Consider the following 20,580-nt stretch of genomic DNA (forward strand, 5'->3'; position numbering starts at 1 on the left):
CGATTAAAATTTGAGAATTAACTTTTTTTATTCCATTAATTAGTCGAATAAACAGTTAATCGATTAATGCCCATCTCTGACCACGGCATTTTTACACTTTGAGAATATCTGAAAACAAATCAACACAAGGAGCCATTTTGCAAATCCAGTAACTTTGTTATTACTTTTGACAGCGCGTGTCATGTGTCAACACAGAGTCGACACAAAGTCGAAACATTGCAACTACTTTGTGACTGCAATATTTCTCAGCCTTAAACCATATTTATACATCATAATTAACAAGTTTGGTAGTATGTAAAGCGTTATTTCTGTTATTTAAGTATAGTATACGCATCGAAGTACTAAAAATGCTTCAAATAATATAGTTATGAACACAGGCACTGAGAAGTAAACAATTTCATTTCCGGCTAAACTACAACAATGTGGTGGCGCGTTGATTATATTACACTTAGTTTATCAAATCACTCGAGCAGTTTAATTCCCCATAATAATTTAAGTCATATTGTAATATAAATGCAAACAATATATAATTACGTCTTGTAATCCGTTTAAGAGATGGCGTATTAATGTCACTTATTTTTATTTAAGTATTTTTCCATCTGACAGTTTCCATTTGACAGGAACAAAATGAACGAATGAACGAATGATTTTGGCATAAAGTAGTCGCAAACCCGAAACAATGTGTGCACACGGCGACCACACTTTATGTCACTTTGTGTCATGTGTCGACCCTTCCCCATTTCTGGTAACTGTGTCGACACGGCGACGACTCTGCGACTGGAATTGTGACCGAAACAGACGGTGTCGACACAAGATGTGTCAACACCGCGTCGTAACGGCGACTGGAAATGGTTGTATGGGAAATTTTAAACTAAAATGCCCCTCCCCCTCCCCTTGGCGACGTCCATGTAATTTATTTATATAATTATAGAAGTGTGACTACTTAATTTTGTTTAAAGTCAATCTTATTTAGGCAATTACCTATTACCTACACATATACAGGGTGATTTAGGGGTCGTGGAGCAAGAGAGCCAGACATCATACCGAATCCAAAGATGAGCCTAATGATGTTGTTAATTATTGTTTATCACCAATAATGATGATTATTACCCAGATGACAAGTAGGAAAAAACATTTTTGCATACAATTTGGTGACCCTACTCAATGTGACGTCTTGTCGCTTTCTATACAGCGTATGTCAAAAGTCATAGGGTGACCATAATTACTTAGTATAACATTAATTTTACTTGAAAAATAAGAATAATTAAAGTAATTATCTTTTAATCAAATACTACCATATGATAATGTGGATCATTTACAGAGTCAGAAAAAGTGGTTCTGGATCACGACCCAAAAATCACCCTGTAGTGGTTGTAGCACACCAAAAAGTTCAACACCAGACCAGCGCCGCCCCAACTCACTGGCTCACCGTCAACTAGGCTGTTAACCATACGTAAGCAATTAACGGAAAATGTAGGCACGGTTACGACAGTGCCTATGCGACAGCGGCGCCTAAGCCGCAGGGTGAAGCCATGGGTGTCCGCGCGCCGTCCCCGCGCCGACAGTAAGACGCAAACGCAGTGACAGCAATATGTATGCGCCAGTCTACGGTAAGTTGTCAATGCACCGCTTACCAATGCTGTTCCGATGCTATTAAGTATGCGTTATAGTATAGAAGCGAAGAAAACAAAGAATATTTAGCGGGTCAGCTGGAGGCGATGCCCATCTGGTGCGCTTTTTGGTGTGCGACAACCTTTAGCCAAAACGGTAGGAAAGTAGGTACTCAAAATCCAAACTTTACAACTACAACACATCATCTTCTTCCTCGCGTTATCTCAGCATTTTGATACAGCTCATAGAGGAATGGACGTAGGCACTAGTTTTTACGAAAGCGACGCCATCTGACCTTCCAACCCAGAGGGGAAACTAGGTCTTATTAGGATTAGTCCGGTTTCCTCACGATGTTTTCCTTCACCGAAAAGCGACTGGTAATTAAATATCAAATGATACTTCGTACATAAATTTCGAAAAACTCTTTAGTACGAGCCGGGATTCGAGCCCGCGACTTCCTGATTGGAAGTCGCTCGCTCTTACCGCTAGGCCACCAGCGCTCAACAACTACAACACAATATTGTTTTAAACAATGATGTTATGATAGGTACTTATGATTGAATACTACGATATGGTTAGTGTGACAGATATGATCAGATTTTCTTACGTCTGTAAGTTTAACGAATATAGTGTACTCCTGTTCCCACGCAGGAAGAGCTGTGAACTGCATTTCGTTAGTGAAATGCGTTACTCCGCAAGGACTGATCGTCAGATAGTTCTTTTTGTCGATCTCTTCATAAGGGACCACGCTAAATGAAATATACACCATTAATATTGATCACATTGGAAAAACTATTAGTTTCTAACTAATAAACGGCTCTTTTACCTACAATAATAAATAAACAAAACTGATCATTAAGCACCTTGGGCCATGCTCAGTATAGGGTTCCGTAGCCACCCATCCGTCACAATAAACTCTTAATTGGCTTGGGGGGTGTTAGTGGTTATCAATGTTATCATGTAGGTACCTACATCACGCAAAAGGGAGTACCTCCGCAGCTCTTTGTACGTCTTTTTACTACAGAAGTAATCACTTTTTCCGAAAACTTAAAAATTGCCTTTTTCATTGAAGGTCAAAAATTTATTAAATTGCAGCTTTCTCTAGCACTTGCGGTCAGTGAGCTAAGCCGAGGACGGACAGACAAACGAACATGGCGAAACTATATGGATTTGTTGGAACCCTAAAAATTTACTATGACAAAATTACGTTATTTACACTCATGAGCAAAAAGGGCCGCTTTTGGTGGAAAAGTTACCCGTGTTGGCTTAATGTCTTGCTTGTATATATATGTACCTTTATTTACTTAATTATTATTAAACAGGGTAAAATACAGATATACCGAACTCCTTCACATTGAGCACAGTTAATAGTTATTTGTACAACAAGAGATCAAAGTTTGATATTTCTTCGAGTGCTATTTTGAGTCCCGTGCAAGCGAAAGATTCTATAATAGATTCACGAGCGTAGCGAGTGAATCTAATTTAGAATCTTGAGCGTAGTAAGGGATTCAAAAGCGCACGAGATGTAAATAACTTTGATCTCGTGTAGTACACAAAATTTTTCACCCTAAGCAGTGAGAACATACCTAGAGGGACAGAGATAATAGAACCCAAGTATATCGAACTTGTATTAGACCCCGCATGTTGAAATGACATTTGACTATAAAGGTCACTTGAATGTCATTTTGTCTCACTCAGTGAGCAAAATCGCATTTTGCTCACTGACTAAGACATACTCAGTGAGCAAAATGCGATTTTGCTCACTGAGTGAGACAAAATGACTCAGTGAGCAAAATCGCATTTTGCTCACTGTTTTTAAGAAGCAAAGTACTCTTGTTCGAGCTGCTGAGGTGAAAAGGTATTTTAAAGCAAAAATGGTACCTATACCTATTACAAAACTAAATATACTTACTTTAGGTAGTACGGTGTAAAATACACATTTTCAGGGTGGACTGCGTATATCATGTAAAGGAACCCACACTTGGGGTTATTTCTTACATAGTCGATGACTTCCTTTTGGGACCTGACTACAGGTTTTACCTTTAGAGGGTCTTCGGTCTTGCCTGTCTCCTGATCTACCTGAACAGGTGTTTCTTCCTTTATTTTAAGCAATTTCTTTCTTTTACCTAATAAACCAACAAAAGGGTGCGTTATTTATTATATTGTACTTGTGTTGATAGAAATTTTAGTCGCACAGTCACCTGCAATAATATGTTTCTTTTCGAAGGCTGCAAAAATATGTGGCAACGTCTTGGCTCTACGAATAAGATCGTGTCAGATATTTTTGCGGCCGTCGTTGTGTAACTACGGTTTCTTTTTCTTAATTTGAGCGTCAGCTTGAAATGTATCTTGCAGCATCAAGATGCACGTAAAATAGCTAAATATCAGCTGATTTCAAAAGAAGCCCGCTACATTACACTTTTTGGCAGGTACTACTACCTAACCAAAAACTTACTTGGTAGTATTAAACTTACCGATAGCGTCATCCAAGTTGATAGGTTCCAATAGTAATGTAGTTTGTTTCCTTTCTCTCCTAAATCTTTCTTCTTGGGCTTCAGCAAAACCAGTCTGTAATCAATACCATAAATAATAAGGTATTTTAGTATCCAATAAATCATGAAGTTTTTAAATTCAATGAATCGCCAACATTTACCAAGGGTTGTGGTTCTTGCTTCACATATTCTATTTTATCCAATAACTTTCTATGTGGCAGATGAAATGGTATATCACGAGGCTTTCTGAAAAATAAGTATGCATCAAATGTATAACCCGTCCGATTTAGAAGATCAAGTTCGATACATTTACTAGGGCGTACTTGATCATAGAAATTAGAAAAACGGACAGACTATACTTAGGTAAGTAACAGGTTTCACTTAGAGTGCAGAAAATACACCTCTCATTTTGTTTGGTCGCAGCAGACGGTAAAAATTTTATTCCTTTCCTTCTTCCAAGTTTTGTCTAGCCTTGCCACAGCTTCCCGGGGGAGCCTATCGGGTCCGCTCGTGGAGCTAATCGCCAGAATTGGCGCAATCAATAGTTTTATTACTAAAGCAATTACGATTTTGCGGTCAAATTTCGAAAACTTTTTTCGTCTTGACCATGTAGCCAGTTGAAAGAATAATCAGAATCAGAATCAGAATTATTTATTTTCATAGTTATCGGTTACAATTTGTGTCCCTGCTCCCGTTCGAGTCTCAGGGGTGTATGCTTGCTTAAGTCTAGGTGAGATCAGTGCAAGTATGGTGTATTTGATTTATGTTAGTTACTTTATATAAGGACAACTATCATTGAACGTTCTTGAAAGAATACTACGCTGCCAGCCGCAATTATAATTGAGAAGTATTTCCTTTTGTCTAAGGACAGAGGGTAGGTATATATACTATTTTGACGACCTGTCTAGCCTATAGTGGGTAGTGACCCTGCCTATGAAGCCGATGGCCCCGGGTTGAAATCCCGGTAAGGACATTTAATGTGATGAGCACGGATATTTATTCCTGAGTCATGGGTGTTTTCTATCCCCCTTATTCATTAGTACATTGTGTATTAAGGGCGGGAAATAAGAAATTACGAACGAGTGTCAATTTTAAGCCCGACGCGAAGCGAGGGCTTAAAATGTTCACGAGTTCGGAATTTCTTTACCGCCCGTGGCACACACAATGTTTTTCATCACACTTGTAAGGAAAAAAAGGAGAATTAATAAAAACAAACTTCTGTATAAAACACTTTTCCGCCCTAGGGCGAAAATTTCAATTTCCCGCCCGCAAGCCCTACGTGTAAATAAGTGTTTTTCATCACACTTGCTCGGAAAAGATTTTTTCCGCCCTAGGGCGAAAAATTCAATTTCCCGCCCGCAAGCCCTACGTGTAAATACATCTTTTCCGAGCAAGTGTGATGAAAAAAACTTTACGGGCCTGATTTACTTAAATAATGTTTTCTCCCTTTCTTACAGATACATAAGTCAAAATGACAGATAAAGACAAACGATTATTAGCTAATTGAGATTTGTAGCGCGTTTATGAATAAGGGGGATTAATATATATCGTTGTCTAAGTACCACAAAAGCCTTATTGAGCTTACTGTAGGACTTAGGCAATTATTGTACTAATATCCTATAATAAAATATAAAATAAAAATCTAGGGATTATTGGGATTAATCCGGTTTCCCGCGATTCGCGAGTTCTTCATCTTAAAGCGACGATAAAAAATTCAAAAAAGTCCATTTTGTATGGGAGGTACCCTAAAAACATATTTTAGATTTTATTTAACGACTTTTTTGGATTGGTTGAGTTATATACAAGGTGTCCCAAGAAGTAGCGATATACTGAAGCTGGGAGGTAGAGGACCTAGAGGGCTATCTGAATCACCCCCATGTATGTTCCGCGATTTTTCGTATTTTCGGAGTTATGAGTTTTTTAATTTTTCACCTATCGCCGAGTACGATGAGATTTTTATTTATGGTGACGTGAATTATCTATTAGACCTAAAGCCCCCTCCAGACTATGCGCGTGAATCGCGGGCGAAGCCGCGAACGCGAGTGTGGAGTCGATTTCGCAGGTCTGCGTTCAGGACTCCACACTCGCGTTCGCGGCTTTGCGCCGCGATTCGCGCACGAGTGTGGAGGAGGCTTAAGAATGGAATTTAAAAAAAAAAAAAAATCGCGGAACATACATGGGGGTGATTCAGATAGCCCTCTAGGTCCTCTACCTCCCAGCTTCAGTATATCACTACTTCTTGGGACACCTTGTATATATCCATGCCAAATTTCAGCTTTCTAGCACTAAAGCCCCCTCCAGACTATGCGCGTGAATCGCGGGCAAAGCCGCGAACGCGAGTGTGGCGTCGATTTCGCAGATTGTTCACGCCTTCGCGCCTTGTTCTCCGTTTTTAGGGTTCCGTACCCAAAGGGTAAAACGGGACCCTATTACTAAGACTCTCCGTCCGTCCGTCCGTCCGTCCGTCTGTCACCAGGCTGTATCTCACGAACCGTGATAGCTAGACAGTTGAAATTTTCACAGATGATGTATTTCTGTTGCCGCTATAACAACAAATACTAAAAACATAATAAAATAAAGATTTAAATGGGGCTCCCATACAACAAACGTGATTTTTGACCAAAGTTAAGCAACGTCGGGAGTGGTCAGTACTTGGATGGGTGACCGTTTTTTTTTTGCTTTTTTTTTGTTTTTTTTTTATATGGTACGGAACCCTTCGTGCGCGAGTCCGACTCGCACTTGCCCGATTTTTTATTTATTTCGGCCCGCGTCAAAGGAGACGCGAAGCGCGAACTTGCAAGACTCCACATTACACACTATTTTGGCTCTTATGTGGCAAGGTAAATATTAATTATATTATGATAATATTATATTAAGCAGCTATATTTTACGGTTTCACAAGAAAACAAAATGGAAAAACAGCTAAATCACATATGATGCCATAGATAACTAACAGTTAAACTCGATCAGCTGATGCTTTTCCGCCATCTTGCCGCAAACCAAACTGCTAAATCGCCGTGAAGTGTGCGAGTGTGGAGTCATACGTCAACTTCGCGATATGTTCGCTCCGCGACGTCGCGCCGCGATTCACGCACATAGTCTGGGGGGGCTTAACGATCACGAAGCAAAGCCTCGGATGGACATGGCGAAACTATAAGGGTTCCTAGTTGACTACGGAACCATAAAAATGAGCAACATTATGCTTGAGGGAATTCAGCGATTAGTTTTTTTTTCAAATTTCTTTATCTGCCTCTCTATCGTTCTTGCATATTCGAGGGATAGAGAGGCAGATAACGAAAAATCGATTTCAATTTTTGCAATAGGCCCTCTGGGCCTTCAAACTACCGGACGACCCCGACGACGACGATCTATTTAAGTAGGTATATACACATACCAAAAATGTTTATAGCTCTTGAACTATGAATACGTTACTTTAATACCACTTCTACTATAGGTAGTACTAGTAATAGTCTATTAATAAATTACGCTCTATAGGTGAGTAACAGTTACGTTGATAAAATATACCTTGTATACATTGTGGGAGCTCGGCGAACATTCCTTTGTATGGTTTCAATAGCGGGTAAAGTTGTAACATTTGTGTGTATTGAACGTTTTCCATCTCCGTTCAACATATTTTGATATAAACGGCAGCTTCCTGTTAAAACTAACAACTAAATACGTTTTTAATCGAAATAATACAAGTATTAAGGAAAGCCTTTCAGCGCATTATTTTTGAAACTCGTTTTCTTTAGACGTAATCAATAACTAACAGAATATAATATTTCAGTTGTTTACAAGTTGCAAATAGCAACCGCGTATTTGTCATAAAATCGATGTACGAGGAGTGAAACTTCAAAACAATGTTTGAATTTTGCGATTTTTGTCCAATATTATTTATGGTATTGTTCTTCCGATTCTTCTCTGCTGCTATAGTCTATCATGCTATTTCCGTCAGTAGAAATAAGCGGCAAATTTTAAAGATTTATCGTCCCAAAGAATTTTTGGATATGGCGCCTTTTACTGACAAAGTTGTTTGACCGGCTATATTTAAAGTGCATCTTGGAATTCTGGGTTCACACTTGCACAAGCAGCATGCGCATATTCTTCAGAGGGAAATAGGGATTCCATTTGCTTCAGAGCATGAATCTAGTACATAGAAGGTAGGATCGTATAGAAGTGGTATACGCGTGCCTCCGAGAGGGACAAAACATACGCAAATGCGACACTGTGATTGGTCGTATTCATTTGTTGCCCACCATTCTCCATACTAATAAAAAGGTGGGGAACAAACAAAAAGTCAGACTGTGACTAGGACAAGCAATAATACCGCTTTCTCTGCTACTCCTACTGAAAGATACATAAGACTATCCCGTTCTGTCAGTTACCCCCACCACTCATGCCAGATCCAGGTATATCCTAGATTCATGATCTAGTATAACTGGATCAGGCATGAGCGGTGGGGGGAAATGACCGAATGGGATAGTCTTATGTATCTTCAGTGGGAGTATTAGGAGTAGCAGAGAAAGCGCTATTATTGTTTGTCCTTGTCACCAAGGCCCCAACGTTGTCTGTTATCTTCATAGACCTAGTATTACATAGATGAGCTATACGCGTGCCTCCGTGAGGGACAAAACATAAGCAAAGCGACAATATTAAAAACACGTTTTCACATTCCTGACAACATACCAAAAACAATCTACGTAATTCGGTCGGGTTATTTGTTGCCCACCATTTAACTATACTAAATTTTTGGTGGAGAACAAACAAAAAGTGAGACTGTGACAAGGACAAGCAATACCGCTTTCTCTGCTACTCCTACTGAAATTTCCATAAGTGCATCTCGTTCGGTCGTTTGGCCCCTCCCCCGTGTCATCTCTATGTTATTGTTCCTCTATGGTTATCTTTGACGGCGCAGCAACTACTATCATTTCTCTCTCCTCGCTCTTTTAAAAATGTCATTTGTCAAAAAAGGACAACCATACTGCTGACAAGATGGACTTCAAATCAAGGTGTTATCGTTTTAGGTGGAACCAGCGGGCTCAGCACGGTTCCATTTTTATCGACTATCACTATGCGCGTCCCTTTCGCACTTACATACTTGTTAGAACGTGACAGGCATGGTGACAAGGGATAAAAACGCTACCGTGCTAAGCCGCCTGGTTGTGTATGTGTGCGTAAAAACGTATATGTGTGCTCTTTTAGGGATGTGAAAAGTCGATTTTAATCATGTTATATATACGAAATAGCTTTTAATTGAAGCTTTAATATCTTCGTTAAACATAAACATAATTGAAATGCTAATGGATAATGAATATATTAGAATATAATAAAATAATTCAATTATTGCGGAACACATATTTTAGTAGGTATATATGTATTTTAATTAAATATCTGAACTTTCCCTTGGTTCCCTGCTGGGGCGTGACGATAGAATTGTAATCTGATAACCACAATAAAGAATAAAAGCGTTTTGTTAATTTTAGGTATCGTTAAACCTTTGAAGTAAAATTCAAATTGCAAGAAATGTCGATAGTTTATCGATATGACTTTATCGACATGGCTACAGCAAGGTGGAGTTACATTGTTAATCGTACACTAAACAAAAGTGGTCACAGTGACAGCTCGCTTAGACGTAATCTTTAAGTATATTATATCTATGCTTGTCACAGTCTCACAGAAAGAGATATCTCTTACTCGCTCTCACTTATGGGTGTGGCGCACCGCACCAAGGTCATTGTGGGACGCACCCATAAGTAAGAGGGAGAAAGCTCTTTCTCCCTCTTACTACTTTACATCACAGCATCACATTCGTTTTCCATAAAGAAAAGAGATGCAACACGAATAATGTTGTTCAACTTATAGGTACTCCAAAGAGTAGTATAATATTCCTTGTTTTCAAAATGTCATGTTCTTGTTACTTTGTCTATGATTCAGCTTTTTTGCTTATGGCAACATTTAATACAAACAATACAAAAAAGAAAAAAAACAAGAGTGCTCTCGGTTGGCGCTATTTTGTGTAAAAAAGTATTAAATTCAGAGAAATCTAAATAAAGTGAACAAATTTGTTTGTGAATTATTATTCCTTGGTTTATTTAAAATAGATCTGTGCTTCGAGGAATTTGAAGAAACATACTGAGGCGTGATTTTTAAGGTAGATTGTGGTCGCGGTAGTTGGTGACAACTTTCACCTTCTGTATTGTATTATCAATAATTCCTTATATACTTTAATAAGACTATCATCATTTTTTTCAATTATATTTCTTTTGTACACCTTATTCATTGAAGTGACCTACCAGAGAAAATTGATCGCACTGCTTAATTATGTCGATATGTATTAGTCGATGAATTTGTTTCTCTATCATTAGTCTTTTGCCAGATGGAGTAGGTACAAATATTTATTAATACATGTAAATATCTAATAAGTAATATAATGTTTAGTATGTAATGGAAAAAAACGATAAAATGTGTAGTATTTTATAATATCGCATTTGCATTGCAATCATTATATAAGTGCTATTATGGTAGCATAATTAATAATTGTTTTTATGTAACTAATTGGTGCTGCGCCGAGGTAATTGTTGCATTATGCTTTTAGATAGCCCAATGGGTCTGTTAACTAAAAGTGTGCCAGTAAGCTACTGAAGCTTAGTGTTGGCCTGCTTTTGAGGAATTGAATGGCGATGTATTACTACGCAAGTAAGCTGAATGAAGCATCATGTAGCGGGTGTAACATTAAGGTGCCACCACCCCCCAGCGACCCGGCCCCCGTCCCCCCACCACCCACCGACCATGCTCCTCTTCCACCTGACCCAGCTCTCTTGCATGGCACTGGACTCTCTTACTATGATGTAAGTTAACATTTTGTTACGCAATTGCATCTATTTATTATAATCTTATAAACAGCATTGTTTAAAATTTAACACTATTTTTTACTAATTGATTACAGAATGATGATTATTATTCCATGGTGAGAGGCAATAAGTTTATGACAGAAAACTCTTGTAAACATCTTGTTATGAATGGTGGTTTAAATTTTGTCACACAGAAAGGAGATGCTACACAGGTAATCAATAACTATTAATTTGTAGATAAATATTTGTCACTTGTTTTCAAATGCTTAATATGTGCAATACTGTCATCTTCTTTCTCCTTATAGTTGCAGGCTGTGGGTGTAAAGACACTAACAACATTTGTGAATTGCCCAGTGGAGAAGACGGATCTTGAGTATAAAGATGGGCAGCTTGTTAGTGCTCCCTTGGATTCACTGGTAGACATGCTGAGGCCTGGAGCAAACAAATCCTATACATTCACATTCCTATTGTGTTCCCGACTTTTTATTAAGCCTCACGAATTACTTGGAAAGCTGTGTAAACGCTACTTTAAAACATATGACAAGATTGCAAGTATCATTATATATTTTTTATCATTTTAAGTTAAGATGAGCCCTTGTGATGTTGTAGTGTTATTGATAAAATTTTCTATTGTCAATCATTTTGTAGTTGATAATAATTAACAAATTCACTGCCAAGAACATGTATTTGTGTTCATTTTTTACTGGAAACCGTGCGCCCGGCACCGAAAGTGTTAATTATTTAGAGGTGTCATTGTTATTTGAATTCCAAAGTACCTACATAATGATGAATGAATCAAATATAACATCCCACAAATTTAACATAGCATATTTCACTAGAGTATTTCACCCTTTAACTAATAGTATTTGTTATATGTTTTATTTTAGCAGGGCTTGCCTTTTATTATTAACAAATACCATTAATTACTTTATGATGGAAGTAATAATTTTAATGTGTACAGGGAAGGGCGGAAGTGAAAGATCTAGTAGAAAAAGAGTTAACAGACATGAGAGCACTAGTGAGAGTGTTGACACAGTGGACCAGTATGTTCCCCTATGACTTCCGTGACGATAGAGTTATGGCACTTGTTCGGAATATTACACAAAGGTAAATTATAATTTTTAAATAGTTGTATTGTTACTATTTGGCTTGGCACCGACTTCAAACATTTCAGTTGGGTCAAACAGATCTCTGTGTTCGCGTCTTTCCTGTAGACATACACAAAAGTTAAAGGCTATAAAGGTTAGTTTTCTTATTTAACCATTATCCACGTGAAAAGGTCCTTTATTTAGAGAACTATGATAAAATCATTACCTACATGCCCACAAGCTGTTAACTATTGACCACAGGAGAGAAAACTAGTGTGTTCGCGCGAACTGTACATTTTTCTCTCCTGTGGGCAATAGTTAACAGCTTGTGGGCATGTAGGTAATGATTTTATCATAGTTCTCTAAATAAATGGAGGACCTTTTCACGTGGATAATGGTTAAATAAGAAAATTAACCTTTATAGCCCTTAACTTTTGTGTATGTCTACAGGAAAGACGCGAACACAGAGATGTGTTTGACCCAGTTGGTAATGCATATAGGTACTTAAAAACGAATAATATTTTATTTTATCCTTTTTGATGTCAGTTTTCTTTTTTTTTGTAAAGAAAATTATTTGTATAGATGTGCAGCAGAACACATGTCTTCAGTAAGGGTGGAAGTATCAACAATGCTAGAGAAACTTCTGGATAAATTAACAGCACTTGAGCAGTACGAAGAAACATTGGTTGAAATACCTCAAGTGACATCTGTAGAACAGTTAGCTCAGGTAAAAAAAAAACGCATAATCTACGCTTATAGGCATATTTTATCTAAACCTTCTCTAAAAGCAGTATTTATTCATTTGTTAACAGGGAGATATTCTTACACTTGGTTTAACACCAGCTGAGCTGGCAAACCAATTGACTATAGTTGAGTTACATCGACTGTCATTTGTTGGTCCAGAGGAATTTGTGCAAACTTTTGCTCCGACACAGCCACAACAACCAACTTCTTCTTGTGGGAAGACACCCATCAATCTGCACCACATTGACATGAAGAGCACAAGAAATCTGGAAGCTTACGCTGACTGGTTTAATAGACTCAGCTACTTATGCGCAACTGATATTCTAAAGGTTTGATATTAATTAAACAATTAATTATCTAAATGTTTATTCCTTTATTCATTTAATTTCTTAGAGGTTTATAATATGAATATAAAAGGAAAATATAAAAACACTTACAAAAATACACCATGCGGGGCAAGGCGCAAGTTACCGGTGGTCAGGGCTGCAGAGAGAGGAACTGGCGGACTATCCGCGCCGTGTCCAAGATCACCGGGTCTATATTAACCTTTTCGACGCGATGTCAAACACAAAAGCTGCCACTCGGACGCCACCGAAGTGTCAAAACTGAAATTGAACTTTATGCATATGCACGTAGGTCTATGTTGCTCTGTGGTCTGTGAAAGATTAATCCGTCTTTGGCGTTGGACCTGCGGTGCGGATATATCGGTCATTGGCGTCCAAAAGGTTAATTCGCATAACGTTATACTCCTAATACAAATTAGCATAACATATATGACGCATAACATTATTCCGCATAACTGAGTACGCATAATGTTAATGCGCATATCGTAAATTGTCATAACGATGACATGGGATATTTGTAATAAGCATAACGTTACTTTGCATAATTGTTAAATGGTATAAATATACAAGGAAGTAAAAATATTGTTGTCACCAAAAAGCGGTATTTGGAAGCAATTGCAGCCAATTTAAATTTAATTTGGGCGGACGGACGGTTATTCCATCTAACGGATTTATAGGTTTAGGTTCTATTTACATATTATAGGTAGGTACTGACAAATGTAATTTTGATTGCATATATTGTTTTATGTATTTAATTAGTTATGACGAGTTAATTAGGATGTGAATATATCTCATATAGGGCTGTTAGAAAAAAACCTAACATCGAAGGCTAAGGCTGCCCTGCCCTGATCCATCTAATTCGCTCGCTATATCAAATTATGCTAATTCATTTTGTGACAGTTACAGTTATAGTTATTAATGTTATGCATTTTTCAATTATACGGATTCATTATTATGCGCAATATGTATTATGCTTTTTTATTATTATGCCTGTTGAATGTTATGAACAATTATGTTATGCCAAATCTGTTATGCGAATTCATATTATGACAATTAATGTTTGGCGTATTAAGGGGCACCCAAGATCACCGCCTTCTGCAGCTGACCCATGATCCAACCACCTAGCGAGAGTCTCTCAAGATGTTGGTCGAGACTCTTCGCTATTAGACCGTTCACTGAAACGACTATCGGGATCGTCGAATCAACATCCCACATGGCGGTTATCTCGTGAGCCAAGTCTAGGTACTTACTGGACTTGTCGTTCTCGGCCTTCACGAGTTTCTCATCAAATGTTTAGTATAATTATATTATTTATTATTTAATTTGTTTGCAGGCCGTAAAAAGCAAATACAGAGCTCGAGTAATAGAACAGTGGGTTATGACGGCTAGAGAATGTTTCAACCTTGGAAATTTCAACTCCCTCATGGCCATCATTAGTGCTCTGAATATGTCTCCAGTAACACGTCTTAAGAAAACGGTAATATTATATTATACAACCTTCAACAAATTCTACAGCATTATTCATTACAAGCTTGGCAAGAGTCGTTTGTCAGTGGAACATAGAAGAGAGGATCATACTGCCTTTCTTATTCTAGTATTGTAAACCCCAAAAGGGGAAGGAGATTATTTTTATCATTCTGTCCCTGTCGAAACTTGCTTGCCCGACTATTTCTATCTCCATTGCATTTGAAAAGGAATAATAGTTGCCCCCTTATTCATAAAACTTTACAAGCCCCAATTAGTTCATTTGTTTTATCCATTTCTCGCAAATGCATAAGTCAAAATGGTAGATTAAGACAAACGATTAATAGCTAATTGAGGCTTGTAGCGCGTTATGAACAGGGCCGGATTAAGCATGTCGGGGCCCCTAGGCAGTGCGAGGTTCGGGCCCCCCTACAGTCAATTCTGCACACAGCATATTCAACACAGGGAAAAAAGTTTGCGTTTTTAATTTCAATCTTCAGGCGTCGGCCGAGCTGATCCAAATAGAACGATGTCTTTTTCGCTCTTATTGCGTGGACATAAAGCTTTATTCTATCGGTTTTGGCCGATTCCGCGTCGCGTCAAGTGTGGGGAGAGCCCTTTAGGCTTAAGGCCAATTCGCAGTGGAATACCAAAGATGTGAGCTTCAGCGTCACTTTCCTATCTACCTCTAATGGCAAATTTTAAGCGAGGCTAAAGGCTAAGCTCAACTAGTGCCGCAAAGTTGATTTTCTCAATACTTAGTTAATATTTTGCGAGGCTGAACAGCGATTGTCCGACCATAAGACCAAACGCCGAGCCTCATAATTAGAATCAACCTAATAATAAAGAACTTCCGTATGTTAGAATTACTTAAATTACTAGAGTTAGACCAAGATAAGCCTGCAACAATTTTGATAGCACTCGCAGTGCAAGTATTATTTTAAACGTCAAAACTTCTATGAAATTATGACATATAAATAACACTTGCACTGCGTATGCTATCAAAAGAATTGCAGACTTTTCTTGGCCAAGCTAACATGTAGATGATGCAGGGTCAAGTAAAGAACCAAAAATAAACGCGAGCGCAGCGAGCGCGAAATTTTTTATTAACAATATCGCAAATTGTGAAAGCGTGTTAAAAGGCCGGGTATCGATCTTCATCTACACCTAAAGTCCGAAGTGCCCCAGTGAGGCGAGCTTTCATGCGAAGTCAAAGCCGTGCTTCATAGGCTTCAGGATAAATAGTTGAGCACAGACACGAACCAATGTCCATTGTATTAAAAGTTGTATTAAGTTGGCGCAGCGAGGCCAAAGGCTAAGCTGAAGTAGAGGAGATGTGGAACACAAACCAATGGTAAATTGAGGTAAAAAGTGAGGCCGAAGGTCGAGCATTCCTATGAAAAACTGGGGACACGTTCGTCTTCTTTCTTTTTCTTTGTTTTAATCCGTAGTCCCCGTGATTCTGAGTCGAAATAACCCAAAAGTTGTTGGTTGATCGAAAAAAAGTGAACCATTTTTCCTGAAAACCTCTATTATTACAACTTTACAACAGGTACGCAGAATACGCCCCGTAAACTGTAACGTATTGCTTCAATTTTATTACAGTATTTCATTAATTTAAAGAATGGATCGAAAAAAAATAATAACAAAGCATACTCATTATTATAAGAATAAAAAATTTACTCATGAATTTTGACCCTATGGAACAACATTTTATTTGGTGCGCGCTGAGCCGCCGGGGCCCCCTAGCCGAGGCGGGGCCCCTAGGCAGTTGCCTACTTTGACTTAGGGTTAATCCGGCCCTGGTTATGAATAACGCCATAAGAAATAAAAATGAAAAAACAAAATGACAGCTGCAGTACTTACATTGGTCTTACGCGGACGATGTAACGACTCTATTGTCGCATTAGTACCACGTGATTATTATCTAAAGGCAACGCAAAGCAAAAAATCGAAAGGCAAGAAGAAAGGGGTGACTTCATTTATTTTACCGTCCATCGCGCTTTATGCTGGAGAAACCTTTATCTAAGCCTTGTTATCTCGTACAAACACAAATGTTGAAATGATGGATAGGACAAACTATTTCAACAGTTTGTTAGTTTTGACAAAGTTAGGTCCGTTTAAGAATAATGCCATTAATTTGTTGGTAATTAATTGTTTACAGTGGAGCCGCACGTCTGGAGTCTGCGGCCAGCAACTGCGTCAGTTGGAATTATGTGTTGAACCTAGTGGCAACCACGCAAGGTAATTTTAAATTACTTATATCTATTTTTAGGGTTCCGTACCTCAAAAGGAAAAAACGGAACCCTTATCGGATCACTCGTGCGTCTGTCTGTCTGTTCGTCTGTCACAGCCTATTTTCTCGGAATAAGTTGAAATTTGGTACACATATGTAAATTAGTGACCCAAAGATGGACATGTTTTTTTTATAATTTTAAAATACATAGGTTCGAAGTTGTTTAAGAAAATAGCCGAAAAATGACCCCCCCCCCCCCTTTATCTCCGAAATTATACACAAAATTGTTCTTTACCTATATATGGTAGGAAAACCTATTAGATATGTGCAGTCAAGCGTGAGTCGGACTTATGTACGGAACCCTAGAAACGCGAGTCCAACTCGCACTTGCCCGGTTTTTTTTCCGTTGGCGCTGCAGCTGCAGCCCTTTGTGGGATCCTTGGAGAGCTTTTTTCGAGTTGGTGTTCCTTGCTAAGATCTTCCTCGACACAATCTACCCTTATTTTCTTTGGCTCTCCTCTGGGACTTTTCTCTTATGGCGTCCATCTAGTCACAATATTTGCAGCTCTCATATCAGACACTTTTTCAAAGTGACCCGCCCATCTCAGCCGTTTGTATCTATTTACATTTCTTATTCCATTATTTTCTGCTAGTTCTAGTTTTGTCTCGAGAATGTATTTTGTTTACAAAACAATGGTGAAAAATAAATAGTTGAATATTTTAACCGTAGATATCGAGCAGCGCTAGCGGCTGCACCTACTGAAACTGCCGTGCCATTGCTGTCCGTCACTTGCAGGGACCTGCATTTTGCTAATCAAGGCTCCTCATCAAAGTAAGTCAACTGTACATTTGTTTGCTGTGGGAAAAGTTTAACACTAACATACTTATTAACGTAAACTTTATTTTTCGTAGAATTTTGTTGTTGGCTGACTTTATCCTCCTTGGCATGATGCTTACTGTGAGGAAATACTTTTTAGGTAGGTCAACTCGTTGATTCCTCTTGGACTATTAGTTTTAGGTTTGAACTTTCAAACTAGAGATGGGCCGAATAAGTATGGAGTACCTATGTCGAATACGAATATTCGGCCGAATGTTTGGTTAAAATCTTACAATTTGAGTCATTATAATAAACCATTTGAAAACACTTAAATATGAATCGCTACTAGGTAAATCCTTGGAAACAAACAGCTCAAAAAGCAAAGGACTCTAAAACAAATTTTCTCCAAATCTAAACATCCTATGGATTCAATTGAACATATATGTCTCACATGTGTTTTAATGACAACGGCAAAACGTAACCTGATAGATGAGAACACTTGAAAAGTTCTGGAAGAACTTACATTATACAATATTGCAACAAGACAAAAATAATAAAAAATATTTGCCGAATACTTGGCACTTTAATCGAATAATTCGATCGAATAGAAACATTGGAAAACTTGTCAAATATGTATACCGAATTTTGGGCCCATCTCTATTTCAAACTAATATGGAGCAAATAGATATCTATGTATGTATGTATATACACATATATTCCTAAATTCAAACTTCAAATCACATTGCTAAAACATGATAGGATGATAAATATGATAACAGTAGGTACAAACAATAATTATTTAATATCCGTTATAACAGCGGTTCTCAATCTTTTTTTTGACGGAACCCTTTTGGAAAGCGAAATACTTGATGGAACCCTACAATAAAACAAGTGTGTTTTTTGCATAGTAAAATTTTTCGAGGCTATTAAAGCATAGTGTTCTAAATTCTTGCGGAACCCTTGCAGGGGTTCCGCGGAACACACTTAGAGAATGGCTGCGTTATAATATATTAATTCCCGTTATCCATCTTCTTCGCACAGTACTATGTAGTTAGAAAATATTAGGAGGCAATTTGATTGTAAGTAATGGAATTACATTCAGATTGGGCGGTAACCGCGTGAACTTCGAGAAGTGGTCCCTGCTGGCGCGGCACGTGAGCCGGCAGCTGGCGGCGCGGCGGCTGTGCGGCGACGAGCCGCCGGCGCCCGCGCCGCCGCCGCCGCACGCGCCCGCCTGGCGCTTCTTCAACGATACACCCACGCTCACCGAGACCGGTGAGTCATTGATCGTTACGTTTGGATTCGGGGGTCATTGCGTATACTTCTTATGTACGATTCACATAGACCGGCCTGGGCGACAGTCAGTCGAAACGGGTGCGTGAGCTCACGGTGACAGATCCATGCTATGCTTTTTTGAACTTATTAAAAAAGCGCCGTCCTAGCTTATCCTAATGATGTAGGCGCTGTTACAACAGGTAGTCTGAATGCACAAGACGAGCAATTTTTACCAAAACCGGAAGAGTTATGGTTTAAGCTGGTTTTTTGTATGGTCTCATGTGTTCGATCGTAACGTCTAAATTGATTGGTTATTTACTCTGGGGTGTCAATCGATTCATCCAAACCGGGGTGTTGTAAAGAAGATTAGTACCCATAGCTGGGTTTAAGTTTTGTATTTACTTCAAGACTGTTGTGCCAAATCTTCAGCAAGATACTTATGGAAAAAAATAGAATATACCTATAAAGCTTGTTGAATAGTAAAGGTGTAAGTACATTGTTCTTTACAAAAATATTGAATATGGTATCGCAACACGTGGTCTAAGAACCGTTATAAGTAATAATTCTTTGTACAGCCGCCATCAGCTGATGCTGTCGCTGATCGCGCACTATTGTGGCCACAGGCTTAAGAACACTATAATACCTATTACGGTAGTTATTCCCTTGTACATACACAGGTCACACTGAAAGTCTCTATAATCTAGTACAGTCAAGTGTAAAAATATGGGTGCACAATGCACATATCATCTCAAAAATATGTCCCATAGCTCTTATGTCAGCGAATTAACCCGTCAAACATCCACCATACAACAAATTGATGCAAAGCAATTTGACCCATATTGATCTCTAGTAACACACGTCTGATACTAAGTCGCTACGACCCAAATTGAGTTAACATCACACGTGTCTTGCTAGGGCGCTCCACGGGTTAAGAACTATGGGACATATTTTTGAGTAAGTTGTCTACACACATATTATTACACTTTACTGTACTATCCTACTTGCAACATTATACATATATGAGTAAATATAATATTGTAACAAATTAATGTAGTTATCCTTTTTTAGCACTGGAACTGGTGTCATTCGAGCGCGAGCCGCCTGTAGACCACATGGAGAAGGAACGATTAAAACGTCTGAAGGCAGCTTAACCTGACTATCCTGTGATTCTAATACATCTGATATTATTGCTACTTATCAAAACTTAATTACTAGTGAACTTTTCCAGCACCTAAAACTAGCGGTATTATAATTTATTTTAGGCTATAGTCTTCTTTACGATTCAAACAATTTACGACCACGTTGGTACAGTCGTGATCGCAGCAAAAAAGGTTATACCTTTGACTAATGACACTTGTAAGTTCCGTTCATTTATTTTTGACTAATCTTTTGATCTGTTGTGATGATGACTAGGTATACAGTTTGTAAAGTCAGCGTCAAATAACTAGTGACGCCCAACGTGGCCAAATATCATTGTTTCTAGAGTAACAAAGGTGTGTTACTATATATATTTGGCCACTTTGGCCGTCACTATCTATTTGATACTGACTGTACAAACGTGTAATTTCCTTTAAAATCAGAGCTCGGAAAGGGTGAGCTATTCTTATTCTTATGTTAATAATGTCATCTGTATACATATAAATGACTCTGAAATTAGA

General features: G+C 38.3%; 2 protein-coding genes across 2 annotated transcripts in view; one reads left to right on the forward strand and one right to left on the reverse strand.

Moving 5' to 3' along the window:
* The window catches only part of LOC134803983 (dynein axonemal heavy chain 6), a 91,914-nt gene extending 84,079 nt beyond the window's left edge, over nt 1–7,835 (reverse strand). The window contains exons 1-5 of the mRNA XM_063776840.1: nt 7,629–7,835; nt 4,265–4,349; nt 4,086–4,179; nt 3,524–3,737; nt 2,219–2,360 (exon numbers count right to left, since the gene is read on the reverse strand). Of these exons, the coding sequence (XP_063632910.1) occupies nt 2,219–2,360; nt 3,524–3,737; nt 4,086–4,179; nt 4,265–4,349; nt 7,629–7,735 (642 nt within the window). The 5' untranslated portion in view covers nt 7,736–7,835. The remainder of the gene's footprint in view (nt 1–2,218; nt 2,361–3,523; nt 3,738–4,085; nt 4,180–4,264; nt 4,350–7,628) is intronic.
* Nucleotides 7,836–10,080: 2,245 nt separating this feature from the next.
* Nucleotides 10,081–20,262, forward strand: LOC134805259 (ras-GEF domain-containing family member 1B-like). The gene is made up of 12 exons (XM_063778572.1): nt 10,081–10,254; nt 10,699–10,951; nt 11,050–11,166; nt 11,260–11,502; nt 11,916–12,061; nt 12,625–12,769; nt 12,855–13,115; nt 14,464–14,607; nt 16,759–16,838; nt 17,561–17,662; nt 18,750–18,922; nt 19,991–20,262. The coding sequence occupies exons 2-12, from the start codon at nt 10,778–10,780 to the stop codon at nt 20,071–20,073; spliced, it is 1,668 nt and encodes a 555-aa protein (XP_063634642.1). The 5' UTR covers nt 10,081–10,254; nt 10,699–10,777; the 3' UTR covers nt 20,074–20,262.
* Nucleotides 20,263–20,580: the final 318 nt, after the last annotated feature.

Source organism: Cydia splendana, chromosome Z (genome assembly GCF_910591565.1).
Source record: "Cydia splendana chromosome Z, ilCydSple1.2, whole genome shotgun sequence".
NCBI classification, from domain to species: Eukaryota; Metazoa; Arthropoda; class Insecta; order Lepidoptera; family Tortricidae; genus Cydia; species Cydia splendana.

Excerpts from the sequence above, each read along its gene's own strand:
- LOC134805259 (XM_063778572.1), top strand. The coding sequence starts at position 10,778 with ATGGCGATGTATTACTACGCAAGTAAGCTGAATGAAGCATCATGTAGC. Across the intron at positions 16,839-17,560 it reads CCTAGTGGCAACCACGCAAG|ATATCGAGCAGCGCTAGCGG; the intron begins GTAATTTTAAAT and ends TTTTAACCGTAG. Across the intron at positions 17,663-18,749 it reads AATCAAGGCTCCTCATCAAA|ATTGGGCGGTAACCGCGTGA; the intron begins GTAAGTCAACTG and ends AATTACATTCAG.